This window comes from Pecten maximus, unplaced genomic scaffold (assembly GCF_902652985.1).
Source record: "Pecten maximus unplaced genomic scaffold, xPecMax1.1, whole genome shotgun sequence".
NCBI classification, from domain to species: Eukaryota; Metazoa; Mollusca; class Bivalvia; order Pectinida; family Pectinidae; genus Pecten; species Pecten maximus.
This window is the reverse complement of record NW_022979552.1, coordinates 103,860-126,002: the sequence shown is the minus strand read 5'-3', so window position 1 is coordinate 126,002 and position 22,143 is coordinate 103,860. Positions and strand designations below refer to the sequence as shown.

The 22,143-nt window shown below is 35.9% G+C and overlaps 2 protein-coding genes across 2 annotated transcripts; both read right to left on the bottom strand.

The window, feature by feature from the left end:
- Positions 1-3,436: 3,436 nt before the first annotated feature.
- On the bottom strand, positions 3,437-10,049 carry LOC117318901. The gene is made up of 6 exons (XM_033873832.1): positions 9,425-10,049; positions 8,523-8,585; positions 7,313-7,363; positions 7,028-7,270; positions 4,445-4,507; positions 3,437-3,474 (listed from the first exon to the last, which is right to left on the bottom strand). The coding sequence occupies exons 1-6, from the start codon at positions 9,993-9,995 to the stop codon at positions 3,437-3,439; spliced, it is 1,029 nt and encodes a 342-aa protein (XP_033729723.1). The 5' UTR covers positions 9,996-10,049.
- Positions 10,050-13,594: 3,545 nt separating this feature from the next.
- Positions 13,595-22,143, bottom strand: LOC117318900 (40S ribosomal protein S26-like; the record flags this gene model as incomplete). The annotated part of the gene is made up of 3 exons (XM_033873831.1): positions 13,595-13,734; positions 17,018-17,151; positions 22,047-22,143. Coding segments are annotated over 3 exons (333 nt in total), but the record flags the coding sequence as incomplete, so codon positions are not given.

Here is a 22,143-nt window from a genome sequence, read left to right as displayed (position 1 = left end):
TTAGTGGGCTCAACACCGATGATGGACTGGCAAAGCCAGGATTTGGAATTTGCATGGAAAACTTTCAAGCAACATGTGACATGTATGTTCTCGGGACCGCTGCTGGGGAAAACAGAACCAGAAAAATGTGCCTACCTGATGATCTGGGCAGGAGAAAAGGGAAGAAACATGTTCACAACATGGAACCTCACAGAGGATCAACAGAAAGAACTTAAGTATTATTATGAACATTTTGAACAATATGTCAAGCCACGGTCAAATGTAATATACAACAGATATAAGTTTCACAGTAAAACACAAGGTGAAAATGAAACATTTGAACAGTTCACAACACAATTACAGATTTCAGTAAGAGATTGTAATTATGAAAACTCTGATGAAATGGTCCGGGATCGGATAGTTATTGGTGTGAGAAATTCGAAAATCAGAGAAAAGCTGATCAATATTGGAAATGAACTTACACTGAACAAAGCTTTAGACATAGCCAGGACACATGAACTGTCGCATGCACAAGCAAAATCTATGTCTGGTGAAGATGCAAGAGTTCATTCAATCACCAAAGCCAAGTCAACTAGCAACTATAAATCCAAACGTGCACCCACAGTAGCTAAAGTAAAGGAAAACACGTGTACAAGATGTGGATATAGTTACACCGGAAGTAGTAGGCATGAAAATTGTCCAGCTTTTGGAAAGACATGTTTGAAGTGTCAAGGAAAAAATCACTTCGCAAAACTATGCAAAACAAAGAACTTCAAAATCAAAAAGAAAATAGTTCATGCATTAGACCAAGAAAGTTCGGAGGACGAGTTCTACGTCGGATACCTGGAGACAGAAATAAACTCTCTTCAAATGGAATGGAGTGAAAACATCACAGTAGAAGACAAATCGCTACTGTTCCAGTTAGACACAGGAGCTATGTGCAACGTTATCAGTCTTCAGACGTTAACAGAGATCAACGCTCTTCACAAGCTGACATCACAATCGGTGATACCACTTCGTTCATATTCAGGACACGTAATCAAACCTGAAGGGAAGGCAACATTGAAGTGTAAATACAAGGAACATGTCAAGAACTTAACATTTCATGTTGTTAATAGAGATGTTAAACCTATCCTAGGAGCTCAGTCATGCAAGGAAATGGAGCTGGTACAGCGTGTAAGCAACCTGAGTAAGTCTGTCTTACCTGCTGATCTTGAATTTGTTGATGTATTTGAGGGTTTAGGGTGTCTACCAGGAATACACAAAATACAAGTTGATCATACTGTCCAACCAGTCGTTCATGCCCCCAGGAAAATTCCCATAGCCATTAAAGACAAAGTAAAGGCAGAGCTAGATCGTATGGAGAAAGAAGGGGTAATTGTAAAACAGTCTGAACCAACACCTTGGGTAAACTCCATGGTAACGGTAAGCAAACCCAACGGAAAAATACGCGTCTGTGTGGACCCACGGGATCTCAACAAAGCAATTTTGAGGGAACATTACCCAATGAAGACGGTAGAAGATATAATTCTCGAAATCCCAGAGGCAAAGATATTCTCAAAATTGGACGCAACTTCCGGATTTTGGCAAGTTTGCCTGGACGAGGAGAGTTCCAAATTATGTACATTTAACAGCCCATTTGGAAGATATCGATTCACCCGACTCCCATTTGGAATCAAATCAGCACCTGAGGTGTATCAGAGAATCATTTCTGAAATGGTACAGGATATCGAGGGCAGTGACGCAATAGTGGACGATATACTTGTCTGGGGAGCCAACATGAAGGAGCACGACGAGAGGCTGAAACGAGTTCTCGGACGCGTGCGAGAGTACAACCTTACACTTAGCAAGGATAAATGTCAGTTCAGGAAGGACCGCGTAACTTACGTTGGTCATGAACTCTCAGATAAAGGTGTAAAACCTGACCCAGAGAAAGTACGAGCAGTCCAGGAAATGGACCCATGTCATGTATAATGGTTCAGTTATAAACAAGTACTACTTGTGCATAGTACCATTCGTATGATTCACATGCAAGCTTGATTATATTATATCATCAATGTATATGTCAAACGTTTGATTGATCTTGATTAAACAGAACTACTTGAGAGCCGCCATGCGTTAGAGTTGGTAATACATAACAAGCCCCAGGGGATGGACTAGACTTTGGGTCAATCCTGACAGTGAACTAAATTCCCAGGGGATGGACTAGACTTTGGGTCAACAGTGAACTAAATTCCCAGGAGCTGGACAAGACTTTGGGTCAATCCAGACAGTGAACTAAATTCCCAGGGACCGGACTAGACTTTAGGTCAATTCTGACAGTGAACTACATTACCAGGGGCTGGACTGGACTTTGGATCAATCCTGACAGTGAACTAAATTCCCAGGGGCTGGACTAGACATTGAGTCAATCATGACAATGAACTAAATTCCCAGGGGATGGACTAGACTTTGGGTCAATCATGACAATGAACTAAATTCCCAGGGGATGGACTAGACTTTGGGTCAAGCACTGAACAACACACAGAGGAGGGTAAAGGAATGTCTTGTAATAGTAGGAAGTGTGAACCACACACACTGGACCTTCATCTGAGGTTATGTACGCCAACACTGTAATCGACTGAGAAACACAGACTGTCTTGGTAGGAAGTGTGAACCACACACACTGGACCTTCACCTGAGGTTATGTACGCCAACACTGTAATCGACTGAGAAACACAGACTGTCTTGGGTAGGAAGTGTGAACCACACACACTGGACCTTCACCTGAGGTTATGTACGCCAACACTGTAATCGACTGAGCTAGCGCGGCGAGTATTCTTCTTAAAATTTACAAAACTAGACCCATCACACAGGGCTTCTCATAATATCTGACTCTTAAAACCTGAATCTTACATTTAAATTAGATTACTGTTTATACACACCAAATATACAACACTTGTATCAGAGTGGCTATGTATGACTTCTGACCATATAACTGGGACTAATGACCACACGTATCTTATAGGTGTAGAACTTCTGTTTCGATAAACAATGTAAATACCGATATTATATTTGTAAAGGGGTTCACAATATATCGTCTGCACCAACTTTTTATTTCTGAAGTAGTCTCGTGTTACCTGATGTCCATCAAAACCAGGTGTAGAAAGATCATTCTTCTGATCGATGTTTAGAAATATCACATTCATTAAATGTACCTTGACTGTCAGACTGACACAGAAGAACTGAAGGATGGACTAATGGACAATACAAATACTACAGGGCACCTACACCTCCTTTCTGGCCTTAACTCATTAAGCTTTTGAAGTTATAGAAGACCCATAAACTTTTGATGGCATTTTAACCTTAAACTACCTAATGACAAAATATCATGGGTTCAGCCTCAGGAGAAATTCAAAAGAAGATTTTTGAAGTTCGTCCCAAGTCATATTTACCAACACACCAACATAATTGTTTGTTATACCTGCATTTTTGCACTCACAGCATCAACAGTGCCTGTCAAAATGTTAAATAAAATCAATTTCATATATCTATAACAGTAAAACCTCAATAAAGCACCATCTTCCATCCAGCAAGATTTTGGTGGTACAATGAGGAGAAATTTCAGAGAACCTTTCTGAGCAATAGCGAAAACAATTCAAATTGTCAAAGTTAAAGATGTCGACCTGTCATCCACCTTATTTTCATATCTGTCCTTAAATGGAACATGCACAACTAGGGACCAAAGGGAAATAGAAAGTGAAATTTAAGAAAGATCAATAAAGAATTTTGTGAGAAATAGCTATAGAGATAACAGACTTCAACTGTCAAAATTGAAAATGGCTACCTATAGCTTTCTATCAGCTATCTTGTTTTCAGATCAGTCTCAAAATAGAACATGCATTTGTGTAACTAGGGACCAAGGGGAACCTAAGAGCGAAATTTGAGAAAAATCCATGAAGATTTTTCTGAGAACAGCAATGACAATTGCTACAGGCTGGATGGATGTTTGACATCGTACAACCCTGTGACTTTTACCTTTTGTCAGTTAACTCCTTGTTCTGGTACAACCAACTGTGCTTTGTAATGTTAGCTTCATAATCTGACCTAGATCTTTGACCTTGACCTTTGGTCAGCTGACTTCGAGTTGAATTCTTATCAATATTGCTTCATAGTGTCACAACAAAATGTTTATCAATGAAAAAACGCACGAATTGACCTTGACCCATTAACCTTGAACATTAACCTTGAGCCTGAATGTGTGCATTTTTGCGAGTTGGACATCTGGACCAAATTTTCATGTGAATGAGACAATGAATAACAGTTATCAGTCAATGACAAATAAATGTGGACAGACAGACAGCAAGTGATTACTCTATATGGCACATGTATCTCCATACAAATAGTAAATCTGTATGAAATTCATTCCAAGTCAAACTTTGACAGGCGGCTGAGTATATTATAGTCAGTGGGACATGTTACATACCTTTTAGGTTGTCCATGTCAGTTGTCATCTCGTCTTGTCTCTGTTTTATGTCACAGATTTCCCCTAAAAAGACAAACAATATCTTGTAGACTCAAGAACATGCATGAAAGAAAAAGTGATAAAGATATATGCACACCTGTCAAAAATATAGTGATAACAAAGATCCATACACACCTGTCAAAGGCATAGTGATAACAAAGATCCATACACACCTGTCAAAGGTGTAGTGATAACAAAGATCCATACACACCTGTCAAAGGTATAGTGATAACAAAGATCCATACACACCTGTCAAAGGTATAGTGATAACAAAGATATATACACACCTGTCAAAGGTATAGTATTAACAAAGATCCATACACACCTGTCAAAGGTATTGTGATAACAAAGATCCATACACACCTGTCAAAGGTATAGTATTAACAAAGATCCATACACACCTGTCAAAGGTATTGTGATAACAAAGATCCATACACACCTGTCAAAGGTATAGTATTAACAAAGATCCATACACACCTGTCAAAGGTATAGTGATAACAAAGATCCATACACACCTGTCAAAGGTATTGTGATAACAAAGATCCATACACACCTGTCAAAAATATAGTGATAACAAAGATCCATACACACCTGTCAAAGGTATTGTGATAACAAAGATCCATACACACTTGTCAAAAATATAGTGATAACAAAGATCCATACACACCTGTCAAAGGTATAGTGATAACAAAGATCTATACACACCTGTCAAATGTGTAATGACAACAAAGATCCATACACACCTGTCAAAGGTATAGTGATAACAAAGATCCATACACATCTGTCTAGTGATAACAAAGATCCATACACACCTCTCAAAGTTATAGTATTATCAAAGATCCATACACACCTCTCAAAGTTATAGTATTAACAAAGATCCATACACACCTGTCAAAAATATAGTGATAACAAAGATCCATACACACCTGTCAAAAATATAGTGATAACAAAGATCCATACACACCTGTCAAAGGTGTAGTGATAAAGATCCATACACATCTGTCAAAGGTATAGTGATAACAAAGATCCATACACATCTGTCAAAGGTATAGTGATAACAAAGATCCATACACACCTGTCAAAGGTATAGTGATAACAAAGATCCATACACACCTGTCAAAGGTATAGTGATAACAAAGATCCATACACACCTGTCAAAGGTATAATGATAACAAAGATCCTACACACCTGTCGAAGGTATAGTGATAACAAAGATATATACACACCTGTCAAAGGTGTAGTGATAACAAAGATCTATACACACCTGTCAAATGTGTAATGACAACAAAGATCCATACACACCTGTCAAAGGTATAGTGATAACAAAGATCCATACACACCTGTCAAAGGTATGGTGATAACAAAGATCCATACACACCTGTCAAAGGTATAGTGATAACAAAGATCCATACACACCTGTCAAAGGTGTAGTGATAACATAGATCCATACACACCTGTCAAATGTATAGTGATAACAAAGATCTATACACACCTGTCAATATCAATATTAACAATAAACTGTGATTTGTAATTTGTTGTTTTTCAATTTACCACCAAGATGTAGACACTAGCCGATTAGGTACTGTATATAAATATACGGTTATCTATGTCTGTTGTCACACCTGTACAATCATTTTATGTTAGAACATCCTACATACCATACCTCTTAGGTTATCTATGTCTGTTGTCACACCTGTACAATCATTTTATGTTAGAACATCCTACATATCAAACCTCTTAGGTTATCTATGTCTGTTGTCACACCTGTACAATCATTTTATGTTAGAACATCCTACATATCATACCTCTTAGGTTATCTATGTCTGTTGTCACCTGTGTACAATCATTTTATGTTAGAACATCCTACATATCATACCTCTTAGGTTATCTGTCTGTTGTCACACGTGTACAATCATTTTATGTTAGAACATCCTACATATCCTACCTCTTAGGTTATCTATGTCTGTTGTCACTCGTGTACAATCATTTTATGTTAGAACATCCTACATATCCTACCTCTTAGGTTATCTATGTCTGTTGTCACACGTGTACAATCATTTTATGTTAGAACATCCTACATATCCTACCTCTTAGGTTATCTATGGCTGTTGTCACCTGTACAATCATTTTATGTTAGAACATCCTACATATCCTACCTCTTAGGTTATCTATGTCTGTTGTCACTCGTGTACAATAATTTTATGTTAGAACATCCTACATATCCTACCTCTTAGGTTATCTATGTCTGTTGTCATGTGTGTACAATTATTTCATCTTAAAACATCCTACATATCATACCTCTTAGGTTATCTATGTCTGTTGTCACACATGTCAATCATTTCATCTTAGAACATTCATTGAGTGATCTTTATTTGGTCTTACATGTAAGACTGGTTTTTCTACTGATTCAATCCTTCTTCTTTGCCTTTTGATCATTAAGCATTAAGTACCTACTGACCAAACATCATGGAAAATTTTAAAAGAAGATTTCTGAAGTTCTTCCCATCTCATATTTACCAACACACTTAAGACTGTCTGTTATACCTTTAATTGTCGATGAAAAATGTTTCAGGGTACTGACATCTTCCTTCACAGCAGTAACGTCTTTCCCAACAGCTCCAACTTCATCACTCACAGCAGTAATGTCTTTCCTAACATCACCAACTTCATCACTCACAGCAGTAACGTCTTTCCTAACAGCTCCAACGTCATCACTCACAGCAGTAACGTCTTTCCTAACAGCTCCAACGTCATCACTCACAGCAGTCACGTCTTTCCTAACAGCTCCAACTTCATCACTCACAGCATTAACGTCTTTCCTAACATCACCAACTTCATCACTCACAGCACCAACATGATGACTCACATTATCAACAGTTCCTGTCAAAATGTTAAATAAAAACAGTTTTATTAATATTTCTATTACGTACATGTACCTTATTTGTCCTCTCCTGTAAACAGTATTTCTTGATCAAAATAGTAGAAGACAATTTTAAGCGACTAGGTACAACATGTATATGAACATTTTTGCTATGTGTACATATGATTAAAAATCATTAAAGGGTTCTTATTGAATTGATGCCAGACTGGTCTTCATTCCACTTTTCTCATCTTTTCTCTTTTCCTCTTACATCATTTGAAAACAATATTCACCTACAAATAAAAAAAGAGAGATCCATCAAGAACTCTGTCAAAAATGGTGATAATTGAAACTTTAACGGATAAAATCCAAGATGGATGTCTATTTTCTTGCTTATTTCAAAACTTACCATTGTCTTAACCACAGCATTGGATATCAGTAAAGCTTAATGGGGGTCAATACATAATAAAATCTGGGTCAGATCACCAGTCTCAGATACCATGTATTACGTACCTCTAGATACATTAGTCATGTACATTAGGTTTGGTATACAATCTGGGTCAGATCACCAGTCTCAGATACCATGTATATTAAGTACCTCTAGATACATTAGGTTTGGTATACAATCTGGGTCAGATCACCAGTCTCAGATACCATGTATTAAGTATCTCTAGCTACATTAGGTTTGGTATACAATCTGGGTCAGATCACCAGTCTCAGATACCATGTATTAAGTACATCTAGATACATTAGTCTTGTACATTAGGTTTGGTATACAATCTGGGTCAGATCACCAGTCTCAGATACCATGTATTAAGTACCTCTAGATACATTAGGTTTGGTATACAATCTGGGTCAGATCACCAGTCTCAGATACCATGTATTACGTACCTCTAGATACATTAGTCATGTACATTAGGTTGGGTATACAATCTGGGTCAGATCACCAGTCTCAGATACCATGTATTAAGTACCTCTAGATACATTAGGTTTGGTATACAATCTGGGTCAGATCACCAGTCTCAGATACCATGTATTAAGTACCTCTAGATACATTAGTCATGTACATTAGGTTTGGTATACAATCTGGGTCAGATCACCAGTCTCAGATACCATGTATTAAGTACCTCTATATAATATACATAAGTCATCAAAATATAATCTGTGTTATAGATGTACCTTTGAGATCATCCAAACTTGTTGCCATCTTGTCTTGTCTCTCTTTCATGTCACTGATTTCCCCTGAATAGAAAAGAAGTATATCTCATTGTACAGACTCAAGTACAGTGTAGTCCTGAAGTATATCTAATAAAAGTACAGAGTATCTGATCAAAGTACAATGTATCTAATAAAAGAACAATGTATCTGATCAAAGTACACTATATCTGATAAATACACAGTTTATCTGATCAAAGTACAGTTTATCTGATCAAAGTACAATGTATATCATCAAAGTTCAATGTATGTAATCAATATACAGTGTATCTAAATCAAAATACATTGTATTTGATCACAGTACATTGTATCTAATGAAAGTACAAGGTATTTATACCACTCTGCCCTGGGTACCTGCTGCCAAAATATCAAGTCTTTCAGATTTCTGGATCTCTAGAAGAAGATTCTGGAAGTCATTAACATATTTGATTCAAATGACCTTGAAAATAGGCCAATGTCTTTGGTATGAGGAAATTTAATATCACTCCATAGCAGGAACCTACTGGCAAAGGATGACTGGCCTGGGTCTTTTAGAACTTGAGAGGAAGATTCATAAAGGAGTTTTAACTATTCAGTCTGTGGGACCTTATATATAGGTCAAGGTCATTTATATGAAGAAACTTTATACCACTCTGGCCTAGGTACTTGCTGGCAAAATATCAGCCCTCTGGGCCTTCTGGAACTTTACAAAAAGAGTCTTGGAAATTTTTAACATACTTGACTTAATAGTTTTTAGCAGTTCAAATTTGACGGAAAGATTGAAAACGGACACCCACTCATGTACTATACCATAAGCTCACTGACACTTTGTGCCATGTGAAATATCAATTTTTCAGTGATGTAATCATATTCTTTATGCAGTTTACCTTCTATCTTCTTTACAAGAGTTATGTACTTCCTCTCTACATCTGGGTCCATGGTCATGGTCAGTATACTATCCACGGCTTGTACAAACATCCCTGTCTTCAGGTCACTGTTCTGTATGTCCTCAACACTTTGACGGATGTCGGCCCACCTCGTCCTAAAGTCACTATTAGAAAGATATGCAATGTTGGCATGCACTATCTCATTTCTGTGTATCCGTAGACGATCAATATTTGCTGACAGACAACGGTCTGCAGCATCTGGAACATTACCCCAACCCTTTCCATGAGGAGTGATGTTCCCTAGATTCCTTAGAAGGATATAAAGTAAAGAAACATCCATATCCTTCTCAGAACCTTGGAACACTCCACCCGAGGGGTAAAGCATTTTCTTCTGTTGTTTATTCAACTGGGAGATAATCTGACCCTTTTGACTGGAAAGTACATAAGGGAGTCCAGATGGCAGTCGAGTGACGAGTAATTCTCTGAAGACGTCAGGGAAGACATCAATGACCAGTCTACATATCCGGGCATAGTTAGTCGTTTCTTTGGTGTAAGTATACTTGGCAGACATCCTTATAGTTGGTTTCAGGACAGAGGATAATGTTGATGCTGGAAAAGATAACAGGACTATTGAGCCTTTAACTGTCACCTGTAATCTGATGTAACAAGTGAAAATACTGCATTTGTACAACCTTTATATTCTCTACTTAAACTTTACTTAACATAAGAATTTATATCATTTCTTAATTAACCATTTCTCAATATACCTTGTCTCATATAATCTGAAGTAAAATGACCTTTTGTATAGGTTATTGAATGGCTTTTTAAGTGATAAGAACCAGTACTTAAACATTTTTGGTATTTTATCCTGAAGCAGCCACTCATATGAGACAACATGCAGATTGATGTGTGCAGTTTCAACAAAAAGATTTAAAGGTCAATATTCGAATTCTATTAGATACTTGAACGATTCAATTAGTTATATACATATTTTCATATCATAAGGGAATAAAACTAGAATTGTTGTTCGGGCCAACTTGTAACAACAATTACAACTCTACCCCGCCATCGCCACCAATGAGGTCTTTTGTAGTTTAATGAAACCAATTGTAGTCTTGTAACACAGGGTCGGGGGCAATTTAGCTTTCCAAAACAGGAAGGTAAACTTTACTTCTTATACTACATCTACAATTCTGTTGAAATACAGGTGATTTAAAATAATTAGACAATTTCCATTGATATAAAGAACACATTCTATAAGAAAAATTCTGTCAGAATTGTAATTTATCAAAATCTAAACATTGATAAATTTGAGATACGGCCCTTTACAGCTTATCAGGCCATGTTGGAGATACGTCCTTGTTCCTCTAAACAATCGATATATACAATATAGAAGATGGCAATTTAAATTTAATTACAGTTCAGTATCTGTTGACTCTCGGACAGTTCTAAGGCTAAACTTGAGGAGGTAGTCAACAAATGCCGCTGAAAATTTGACCAAATAAGGAATTTTGATAACCCATGCCAAACTAGAACTGTTGCCAGGATGGCTGACTAATATCCCCGCAATCTGCATGAGTCAATGGTGAATTGGAACTGTTAATTAGAGGCTAACTAAGATAATCCAGTAATATAGTGACCAGTTGCTATAGCAACCATAATTTTGAACAAGGAGCCGCAAAGCTTGGCTTTATCCCCGCGCCCCGCTGTTGGTATGAAAACCCAAATACATGTATATATCAAGCTCAAAGTAATTAAGAGTTATTAAGGAAAAAGTAATTTTGTATTTTTGATTAAGTCTCCATGGTGACAGAAAAAATACCGAAATTGGAAGGTCCGCATTAGCCAAAGACACAACTAGCGCATTAGTCTAATATATACAGAAAGTTTCAGAGACCTGCGTTGAACGGTTATGGAGTTATAGCCCTGAAACAAAAGGAAACAGTAATTTGGTATTTTTGACTAAGTTTCCATGGTGACAGAAAAAATACCGAAAATGGAAGGTCCGCAATAGCTAAAGGCACAACTAAGGCACTAGTCTGATATATACAGAAAGTTTCAAGGAGCTGCATTGAATGGTTATGGCGTTATAGCCCGGAAACAAAAGGAAACAGTAATTTGGTATTTTTGACAAAGTTTCCATGGTGACAGAAAAAATACCGAAAGGGAAGGTCTGCAATAGCAAAAGGCACAACTAGGGCACTACTCTGATATATACAGAAAGTTTCAAGGAGCTGCGTAGAACGGTAATGGAGTTATAGCCCGGAAAAGAATCCTGGATGGACGGACGGAGCCCAATTTAATATCCCCCGCGAAATGCGTTTGCGGGGGATATTTAATTAAAATTTAAAAAAAACAAGAGGCCCAGGGGCCTTAACAGTCATCTGACTCTAAATTAAAACCCTTATATTATTGTAGTATGTATTCTTTGTAGCAAGTATACAGTGGCACTGACTGTTGGCCATGGTGGCCATCTTGGATTTCTGACCGACCCGATAAATAACAACACTTGGTAAGGACCATCTCAGGATCATTCCTGGTAAGATAGAGCTGAATCCCACTGGTGGAATTTGAGGAGAAGTTTGAAATAGGTGTTGTTCAGGAAAACCATGATTGCGCAATCATGTTACAAAATGGCCACCATCGCTGCCATGTCAAAGTTTTTATGTTTATAGTGACCAGTTGCCATAGCAACCATAATATTGAGAAAAATAAAGAGGCATGCACATCTACACATATTTGTGTGAAGTTTCATCGGAATTGGCCCATCGGTTTAGGAGGAGTTGTCCGGACAAAATGCGTCTACAGACAGACGGATGGACGGACAGACAACCTGATTCCAGTATACCCCCCCTAACTTGGTTGCGGGGGTATAAATATAATAATTCTAGACTGATCTAATAATATATATGTTGCACTGCGGACAGGTCAGTAGCCCCGATACCAAGTTCCAGAGTTATTACAGCTGTACCCTTTGCAAACTTACCTTGGCACTCAAACATTTAATCCCTGCAACCATTAGCAAGTGTACGTGCTTGTTTGGTGACTCAATCATCGGGATTTTCAATGCGTTTACTTCCCCACAAATTGTTTAATTTCTCAATACTCTAATCACATGAACACCTTGATTACTGTCTGATTGTGAAACAAACATGTTATTAGACTGTTTGGCAAGACACTACAAAGTAATGTTCATGTTCAACAGCTTTATTTGTTGATGTCTAACAATGCTATTATGTTTATGAGGTATGGATCTCAACGGTTTCAAAGATATAACAAAGAATTAAAGTCCCTAGGGGTAAGGAATGACCCCAGGGCCTATTTTTACAACATGATTGTGTTTATCTCTTCATGCCAAACAATGCTATATATGGTTATAAATAGGGTGGGGATCTCAATGGTTTCAAAGATATTACAAAAGAACTAAGTCCCTAGAGGTGGGGAAAGATCCCAGTGACAATTTTCAACAATGTGGTTGTGTTTATCACTTGATGGCCAACGATGCTATATATGGTTATGGGATGGGGATCTCAACAGTTTTAAACATATAACAAAGAAACAGAGTCCCTAGGGGTGGGGAGAGACCCCTGGACACCTTTTTAACAATGTGGTTGTGTTTATCACTTGATGGCCAACAATGCTATACATGGTCATGGGATGGGGATCTGAACAGTTTCTAAAATACATGAGGTCGTTTTTAACAATACAGCCAAATTGCTCCCTTTTGCCCAACCACTCAGGCCCCTTGAAGGGTCAGCCCTATCATTTGTATAAATTTGAATCCCAGCCACATAGGGATGTTACCACGGAAATATCAATGTCATGCATTGCTTAGTACAAGAGAAAAAGTCATTTTAAATATCAATATTGCCAAATGGACCGCTTTTGGCATTGCCCCCCGGGCCTCGGGGAGTCAGCCCCATCATTTGTACAATTTTGAATCTGCACCCAACAGTGATGCTACCAAGCAAATATAAGCAATATTCATTTCTCCGTTTCGGAGAAGTCAGACCTAATATTAATATTGGGTCTCTGTGCCATTGGTTATCAGGAAGAAGTTGAAAATACAAAAAGTTTACGATGCACGATAGACAACGTCGGTGAAAAGACGATCGCAATAGGTCAACTGAGACTTCGTCCCAGGTGACCTAAAAACAACTAGAGACAATATTACACTCTCTAGTGTTTATTTGTAAGTTGTACAGTGCTTAACGAGGTCCAGCAGGGGCACCGCCGCCGCCACCGCCGCCGCCGCCACTGCCTCCGCCGCCACCTCCGGCAGCACCACCTGGCCTGGGAGCATTTCCGTCCTATCAAATAAAAATTCAGTTCACTTTATTATCTTTGGCTTCACAGCGAATCAGTTTTGTACAAACATAAAACAATATATTGTTCAAAATACAAAGGATAATCAACATTAACATGTACATCATATAAATATTACATAAGGTACATAATATAAAGATAAATCTGTTACACTTAATCATGGTGATACTCGCTTTTAGCAAATAATCTTAACACTATAAAATATAACACTTCAAATATTTACCATTTAAGTTTGGCTTGGTATATTTTGTGTAATGTCGTGATTTTTATTTTCTATCCAACAGATATGATTACATTCTGACAAGTAAAAATCTAATTTGATAAAGACCATCCCAAGACTAGTACCCAAGACACATTTATTAGGAGCTTTTCAATCCTGCTTAAGTCTGCTTTCATTGAATAGACTGTGGCAATATTTTCTACAGGGATGAAAATCAAGACAATATGATTACTTTATTTTTTGTAATAAATAGTTTTCCAGTGCAATTCCTAAACTTGAATAGCTAAAAACTCAGCATTTCTCTCCAGTGTATGGATTTTTTGTTTTTTTTACAGCTGCCAAGGACTGCTATAAAACTCGGTAATACTGTCTTTTTACAGTGACATGTTTTACACGAGTTGGATAATATATCAACCCCGGTTTTTTTTTGACAAGTGAACATGCCATAACAATAAAGACTTGGGAAATTATAAAGGTAGAGAGCAGGAAAGTAAGTTGAAATTGTAGTCCTTGTTATCATTATCATTGACAGTGTTGACATTAGTCTCTATATAAAAGGGAGATAACTCTTACTGCCACCTCTGTTCCAAAACCATGATAGTGTGATGCCATCTTATCATATAGTAATTATAATTAGGTAAACCTTTTACATTTATAACAGGTGTCCACTAAAGATGACATCTTATTATATAGTAAAATTAATTGGGTAAACCTTACATTTATAACAGGTGTCCACTAAAGATGCCATCTTATCATATAGTAAAATGAATTGGGTAAACCTTACATTTATAACAGGTGTCCACTAAAGATGCCATCTTATCATATAGTAAAATGAATTGGGTAAACCTTACATTTATAACAGGTGTCCACTAAAGATGCCATCTTATCATATAGTAAAATTAATTGGGTAAACCTTACAGTTATAACAGGTGTCCACTAAAGATGACATCTTATCATATAGTAAAATTAATTGGGTAAAACTTACATTTATAACAGATGTCCACTAAAGATGCCATCTTATCATATAGTAAAATTAATTGGGTAAACCTTACATTTATAACAGATGTCCACTAAAGATGCTATCTTATCATATAGTAAAATTAATTGGGTAAACCTTACATTTATAACAGATGTCCACTAAAAGCAGGTTTGAGTGGAAAAGACTCACGACAGGGTACACATTTACTCCATCATTACAAATACATGTAGTGAAATTTCAATAAATTTTCAAAATATTTTACCATTCAACCATCACATATTCGTTTTCCATTTAATTCCGAACATAAAACCATGTGATATAAGATATATTAAATCTCAGTGGAGCATAAACAATGTGCTAAATATCCTGCTGTAGTTCAAAACATAGTCAATTAAATAGTCAATTAAATAATCATTAAATAATCATTAAGCAGTGTGCTCAATCTTCGACGGGAAAAAAATCTCTGTAACATTCCAAATTATCAACTTTTACCCATATGTCTAATTAAGAAATGTGTTTCTGATTTTCATTTTGATTCAACATTCTGTTAAAGAGGCTTGCCTGCAGAGAGATCAGAAAAATTGGCTAATAGAAAAGGATTTTTACACATGACAGATTGTTGGAATTGTTGAGTTTTTCATTTCATTTTCCTTATAAAACGCTGAAAAGTGATATTAAAACCTCATTTTTTAAATATTATTTATTTAATCGCAACCCGCAATAAGTCCCCGCTATAAAGTGGAGTCTAATTTGATTGACACATCAAAGAAACAAGCACGTGCACAGTGCCGCACAGTGATAACTTCAAAGGCAGCGGCGATTTACAAAGAAGATTTGCCGTTATATTCCATACATTTCCCTTTCAGGTTGAGTTTTAAAACGTCTTTTAAATACATATTCTGTAATTTTTTCAAGAAATAAAGTCGGAAAGCCTCTAATTTTGTCACATAGAAACGTGTACTGAAGTTTATTTAGTGATCGGAGATGTGCCGTTTACCGGTCCGTCTGCGGGTAAGCCTCTTTAATTAATTAAATATATCACTGATATACATCCCATCTCTAATAAAATATATCTCTGATTATCGTCCCATCTCTAACACCTACCAAATGATGTTAATTTTTTGTGAGATTTCTTCTAGGACAGTTAATTCAATACAAATAAGTAGTGTTTTACACGAGAACTTCACTAATATTAATCGACTGGCCCTCGTCCCTTCAATGTTAGATGGATATTCCACACAAATTGGAAAATTTCTGGCCATTCTCTACATTTGAGTTTGGTCAAGGGAGATATTGCTATAGATCTCTAACATGATTTTCATGTTCAATTTCCTGAATTCTGTGTGATGGGTTTATACTGATAAAACTTAGAAATATGGTTAAATACGTCAAAATGAACACTTTTAAGTCATTGAGGTATCTTGTTTTTTGTTTGTAAATCCATATTTTAAGGTGGGAAAATTAGGTTGCTGGTGGCAATCCGAGGCCTTCAATTACTTAAGATTAAATGATGAAATATTCAATAATTTTTCATATGCACTTTATAAATATTTCATTGAAAAGCACACAGTATAGTTATGGGGCGAGTTGAAATTGCATTCGAGCAAGTGGACTTCTGAGGTTTATTTGAATTTTTTCTCACACCCGTGCATATTGTCATCCATGATAGATCTTTCTGTTGTCAGTTTGGTCAAAGTTAAGTGGTTGGGAATACATTTTGCTAATATCAAAGTACATTGTTTAAATGGCACACAAGGGTTATAGAACAGACGGACCACTGGATCCTAGACTTTGGGTTATTCTAATTCCTGGTGGGGTGGCAATATCATGGCTTTGTTAGATTTTTTTTCATTTCTCATAACTGGCAATTACTATCATATTTCATTTACTCAAATGACAAAAATGATTTTGGCAGTATTTTACTTAGCAAGATCATACCAGGAGAGTAAATCACACGTTTACATTCAATAGGATTTAACTGTTATTCTATGGCTAGCTATGGAAATTTCTATAACATAAATTAATTGAACATGAGGAACAGTTTTTAACCTAGCTCCGGATTACCTACCCTCATGGGCCTGAAGCGGAGCGGGGGTGTCCTGTCTTTGCGTGCCTCACGGGATCGGTTCCTTACCACCTTGGAGTGGATGGCACAGGACACACAGTACAGTAGCTTAGCATACAGCTTAGGAAGGGCATACACTGTAACAAAGATACAAATGATCTGTCATCAATCTACAATTTATTTTCACAAGTCCTTTCCAAATGTTATTTGCTAAAACCAGTTTGCAATGATAAACATATAGGTACTTCCAGAAATTCTGCGAATCCCATAAAAAAATTACAAGTACATGACTCTGGATTGTATGCGGATTTATCAATTCCACTAACACACACATATATATATTTGTACAGCCTTTTTTGTATTGTTACAATAATGTAAACACTTGAGGGTGATTAGCAGAAACTACTCTGGGATCACTTTGGGCAGAGATTTGGGGATTTTTACCCGTTTTTCAAAAACATCTCATTAAAAATTCAAAATTGTACCTCTTTATACAGACAAATCTCATAGGAATTTTGCTAATCTCATAAAATCTCCCATAGGTTTTAAGAGCCAGAGTTATCCCTGCTACTTTAAGACTTCTGTTAGAAAATTTGATACATTTTGGAATTTTCCATTGATGTATCCCAACAAGACAAATCCCTGATTATTGATTATATACAACTGCACTCTGAACAAATACAACTTTTCATGATATTGAACTTTTAAAAATTTCATTTCCATTTGACAAACAGCTCAGACAATATCCATTGACTCCTTTTTGATACATTAGCAACTACAACTTGTATCCAGTTGAAAACCTACACTTTTAGAAATTTCCAGACAAGTGACATGACAGCACATGTACATTAACCTCAATTTGATTCCCCGAAACTCTGTTATTTTACAATACTCACAATAGGTTGTGATGGAATTTTTTGTAAGTAATAACCTCATTGTTATTTTGTGACAGAAATCTTGGAATGCCAATAATATCATTATATGTACGATGTCTTTGAAGGTGTCACGACTCTGGACTTTGAGACTGGCCAATGTATCATGTTATCAACTCTTTGGACATACACTCTGAAACTCTGCACTCAAGATCCAGCCATTTTACTTTACAACAGCCCAACTTTATTCCCCAAACACCTGGACTATTTTTTAGAAATAAAAACAGGCATTGGTTATGGTCGTGTACCAAAAACCTGTTCTTCATCGAGATGTCCAAGCACAGCATCCGATGGGCATAACAAGTTCACCAGAGAAGCAACAGAAAACATCACTGAGGTAAGAAGAAAGTATAGCTAGCCTACACACTACGAATCAAGCATAGTAAAAGGGAAATAACTTGGCTCTTGTGGCAAAATAAAAATTCCAGCGGTATTCTATAACAATGGACTAGAACAAATGACATGTACTGTTTTCTAGCAGAGTTCTGACACTGAAGGCAATTTAGTGACAGATAGTTCTAATTCTAAAGTTGAAGCTCCTAAAAAACAAGGGTTTGTGAATTGTGATGCCCACATTGAGTTAGTAAACCTACCAAAACATGGCAAAAACATCACCTCAGCCCTCCCAAGGAGACAGACAACTCAGTGTCAATTACCCTTATGATTAAGGCTGCACAAAGCAAATTGACGACACTTTTTAGAAATGTGTACTTAATCACAAGGTCTGTGAGACCATACCTGGGTTACATAGAAATCTGTAAACCTGACGTAGGCTATATCTTGATAAATAAATTAATTCTTACCATCATTAAACCTGACGTAGGCTATATATATCTTGATAAATTAGTTCTTACCGTCATTAAACCTGACGTAGGCTATATATATCTTGATAAATTAGTTCTTACCATCATTAAACCTGACGTAGGCTATATATATCTTGATAAATTAGTTCTTACCATCATTAAACCTGACGTAGGCTATATATATCTTGATAGATAAATTAGATCTTACCGTCATTAAACCTGACGTAGGCTATATATATCTTGATAAATTAGTTCTTACCATCATTAAACCTGACGTAGGCTATATATATCTTGACAAATTAGTTCTTACCGTCATTAAACCTGACGTAGGCTATATATATCTTGATAAATTAGTTCTTACCATCATTAAACCTGACGTAGGCTATATATATCTTGATAGATAAATTAGTTCTTACCGTCATTAAACCTGACGTAGGCTATATATATCTTGATAAATTAGTTCTTACCGTCATTAAAGCTGACGTAGGCTATATATATCTTGATAAATTAGTTCTTACCATCATTAAACCTGAAGTAGGCTATATATATCTTGATAAATTAGTTCTTACCGTCATTAAACCTGACGTAGGCTATATATATCTTGATAGATAAATTAGTTCTTACCGTCATTAAACCTGACGTAGGCTATATATATCTTGATAAATTAGTTCTTACCATCATTAAACCTGACGTAGGCTATATATATCTTGATAGATAAATTAATTCTTACCATCATTAAACCCGACGTAGGCTATATATATCTTGATAAATTAGTTCTTACCATCATTAAACCTGACGTAGGCTATATATATCTTGATAAATTAATTCTTACCATCATTAAACCCGACGTAGGCTATATATATCTTGATAAATTAATTCTTACCATCATTAAACCCGACGTAGGCTATATATATCTTGATAAATTAGTTCTTACCGTCATTAAACCTGACGTAGGCTATATATATCTTGATAAATTAGTTCTTACCATCATTAAACCTGACGTAGGCTATATATATCTTGATAAATTAGTTCTTACCATCATTAAACCTGACGTAGGCTATATATATCTTGATAGATAAATTAATTCTTACCATCATTAAACCTGACGTAGGCTATATATATCTTGATAAATTAGTTCTTACCATCATTAAACCTGACGTAGGCTATATATATCTTGATAGATAAATTAATTCTTACCATCATTAAACCTGACGTAGGCTATATATATCTTGATAAATTAGTTCTTACCGTCATGAAACCTGACGTAGGCTATATATATCTTGATAAATTAGTTCTTACCATCATTAAACCTGACGTAGGCTATATATATCTTGATAGATAAATTAGTTCTTACCGTCATTAAACCTGACGTAGGCTATATATATCTTGATAAATTAGTTCTTACCATCATTAAACCTGACGTAGGCTATATATATCTTGATAGATAAATTAATTCTTACCGTCATTAAACCTGACGTAGGCTATATATATCTTGATAGATAAATTAGTTCTTACCGTCATTAAACCTGACGTAGGCTATATGTATCTTGATAAATTAGTTCTTACCGTCATTAAACCTGACGTAGGCTATATATATCTTGATAAATAAATTAGTTCTTACCATCATTAAACCTGACGTAGGCTATATATATCTTGATAAATTAGTTCTTACCGTCATTAAACCTGACGTAGGCTATATATATCTTGATAGATAAATTAGTTCTTACCGTCATTAAACCCGACGTAGGCTATATATATCTTGATAGATAAATTAATTCTTACCGTCATTAAACCTGACGTAGGCTATATATATCTTGATAAATTAGTTCTTACCGTCATTAAACCTGACGTAGGCTATATATATCTTGATAGATAAATTAGTTCTTACCATCATTAAACCTGACGTAGGCTATATATATCTTGATAGATAAATTAGTTCTTACCATCATTAAACCTGACGTAGGCTATATATATCTTGATAAATTAGTTCTTACCGTCATTAAACCTGACGTAGGCTATATATATCTTGATAGATAAATTAGTTCTTACCATCATTAAACCTGACGTAGGCTATATATATCTTGATAAATTAGTTCTTACCGTCATTAAACCTGACGTAGGCTATATATATCTTGATAAATTAGTTCTTACCATCATTAAACCTGACGTAGGCTATATATATCTTGATACATAAATTAATTCTTACCGTCATTAAACCTGACGTAGGCTATATATATCTTGATAGATAAATTAGTTCTTACCGTCATTAAACCTGAAGTAGGCTATATATATCTTGATAGATCAATTAGTTCTTACCGTCATTAAACCTGACGTGGGCTATATATATCTTGATACATAAATTAGTCCTTACCGTCATTAAACCTGACGTAGGCTATATATATCTTGATAGATAAATTCATTCTTACCGTCATTAAACCTGACGTAGGCTATATATATCTTGATAGATAAATTAATTCTTACCGTCATTAAACCTGACGTAGGCTATATATATCTTGATAGATAAATTAGTTCTTACCGTCATTAAACCTGACGTAGGCTATATCTTGATAGATAAATTAGTTCTTACCGTCATTAAACCCGACGTAGGCTATATATATCTTGATAGATAAATTAGTTCTTACCATCATTAAACCTGACGTAGGCTATATATATCTTGATAGATAATTAGTTCTTACCATCATTAAACCTGACGTAGGCTATATATATCTTGATAGATAAATTAGTTCTTACCGTCATTAAACCTGACGTAGGCTATATATATCTTGATAGATAAATTAGTTCTTACCGTCATTAAACCTGACGTAGGCTATATATATCTTGATAGATAAATTCATTCTTACCGTCATTAAACCTGACGTAGGCTATATATATCTTGATAGATAAATTAGTTCTTACCGTCATTAAACCCGACGTAGGCTATATATATCTTGATAAATTCATTCTTACCGTCATTAAACCTGACGTAGGCTATATATATCTTGATAGATAAATTAGTTCTTACCGTCATTAAACCTGACGTAGGCTATATATATCTTGATAGATAAATTAGTTCTTACCGTCATTAAACCTGACGTAGGCTATATATATCTTGATAGATAAATTAGTTGTTACCGTCATTAAACCTGACGTAGGCTATATATATCTTGATAGATAAATTAGTTGTTACCGTCATTAAACCTGACGTAGGCTATATATATCTTGATAGATAAATTAGTTCTTACCGTCATTAAACCTGACGTAGGCTATATATATCTTGATAGATACATTAGTTCTTACCGTCATATACGCTGGCATCAGAGATGTCACGTACAGCAGCGGCCTCCACGATATTCCTGATCACAAATTTCTTGATGGCCTTATCCTTGGGGACACA

What these genes read in the sequence shown, in the direction of transcription:
- LOC117318901 (XM_033873832.1), bottom strand. Translation starts at nt 9,995, where the DNA reads ATGTCTGCCAAGTATACTTACACCAAAGAAACGACTAACTATGCCCGG. An exon ending in AAGTTTGGATGATCTCAAAG is followed by an intron (nt 7,364 to 8,522) that starts GTACATCTATAA and finishes ACATTTTGACAG; the next exon opens with GAACTGTTGATAATGTGAGT. An exon ending in TTTTTCATCGACAATTAAAG is followed by an intron (nt 4,508 to 7,027) that starts GTATAACAGACA and finishes TTGTCTTTTTAG; the next exon opens with GGGAAATCTGTGACATAAAA.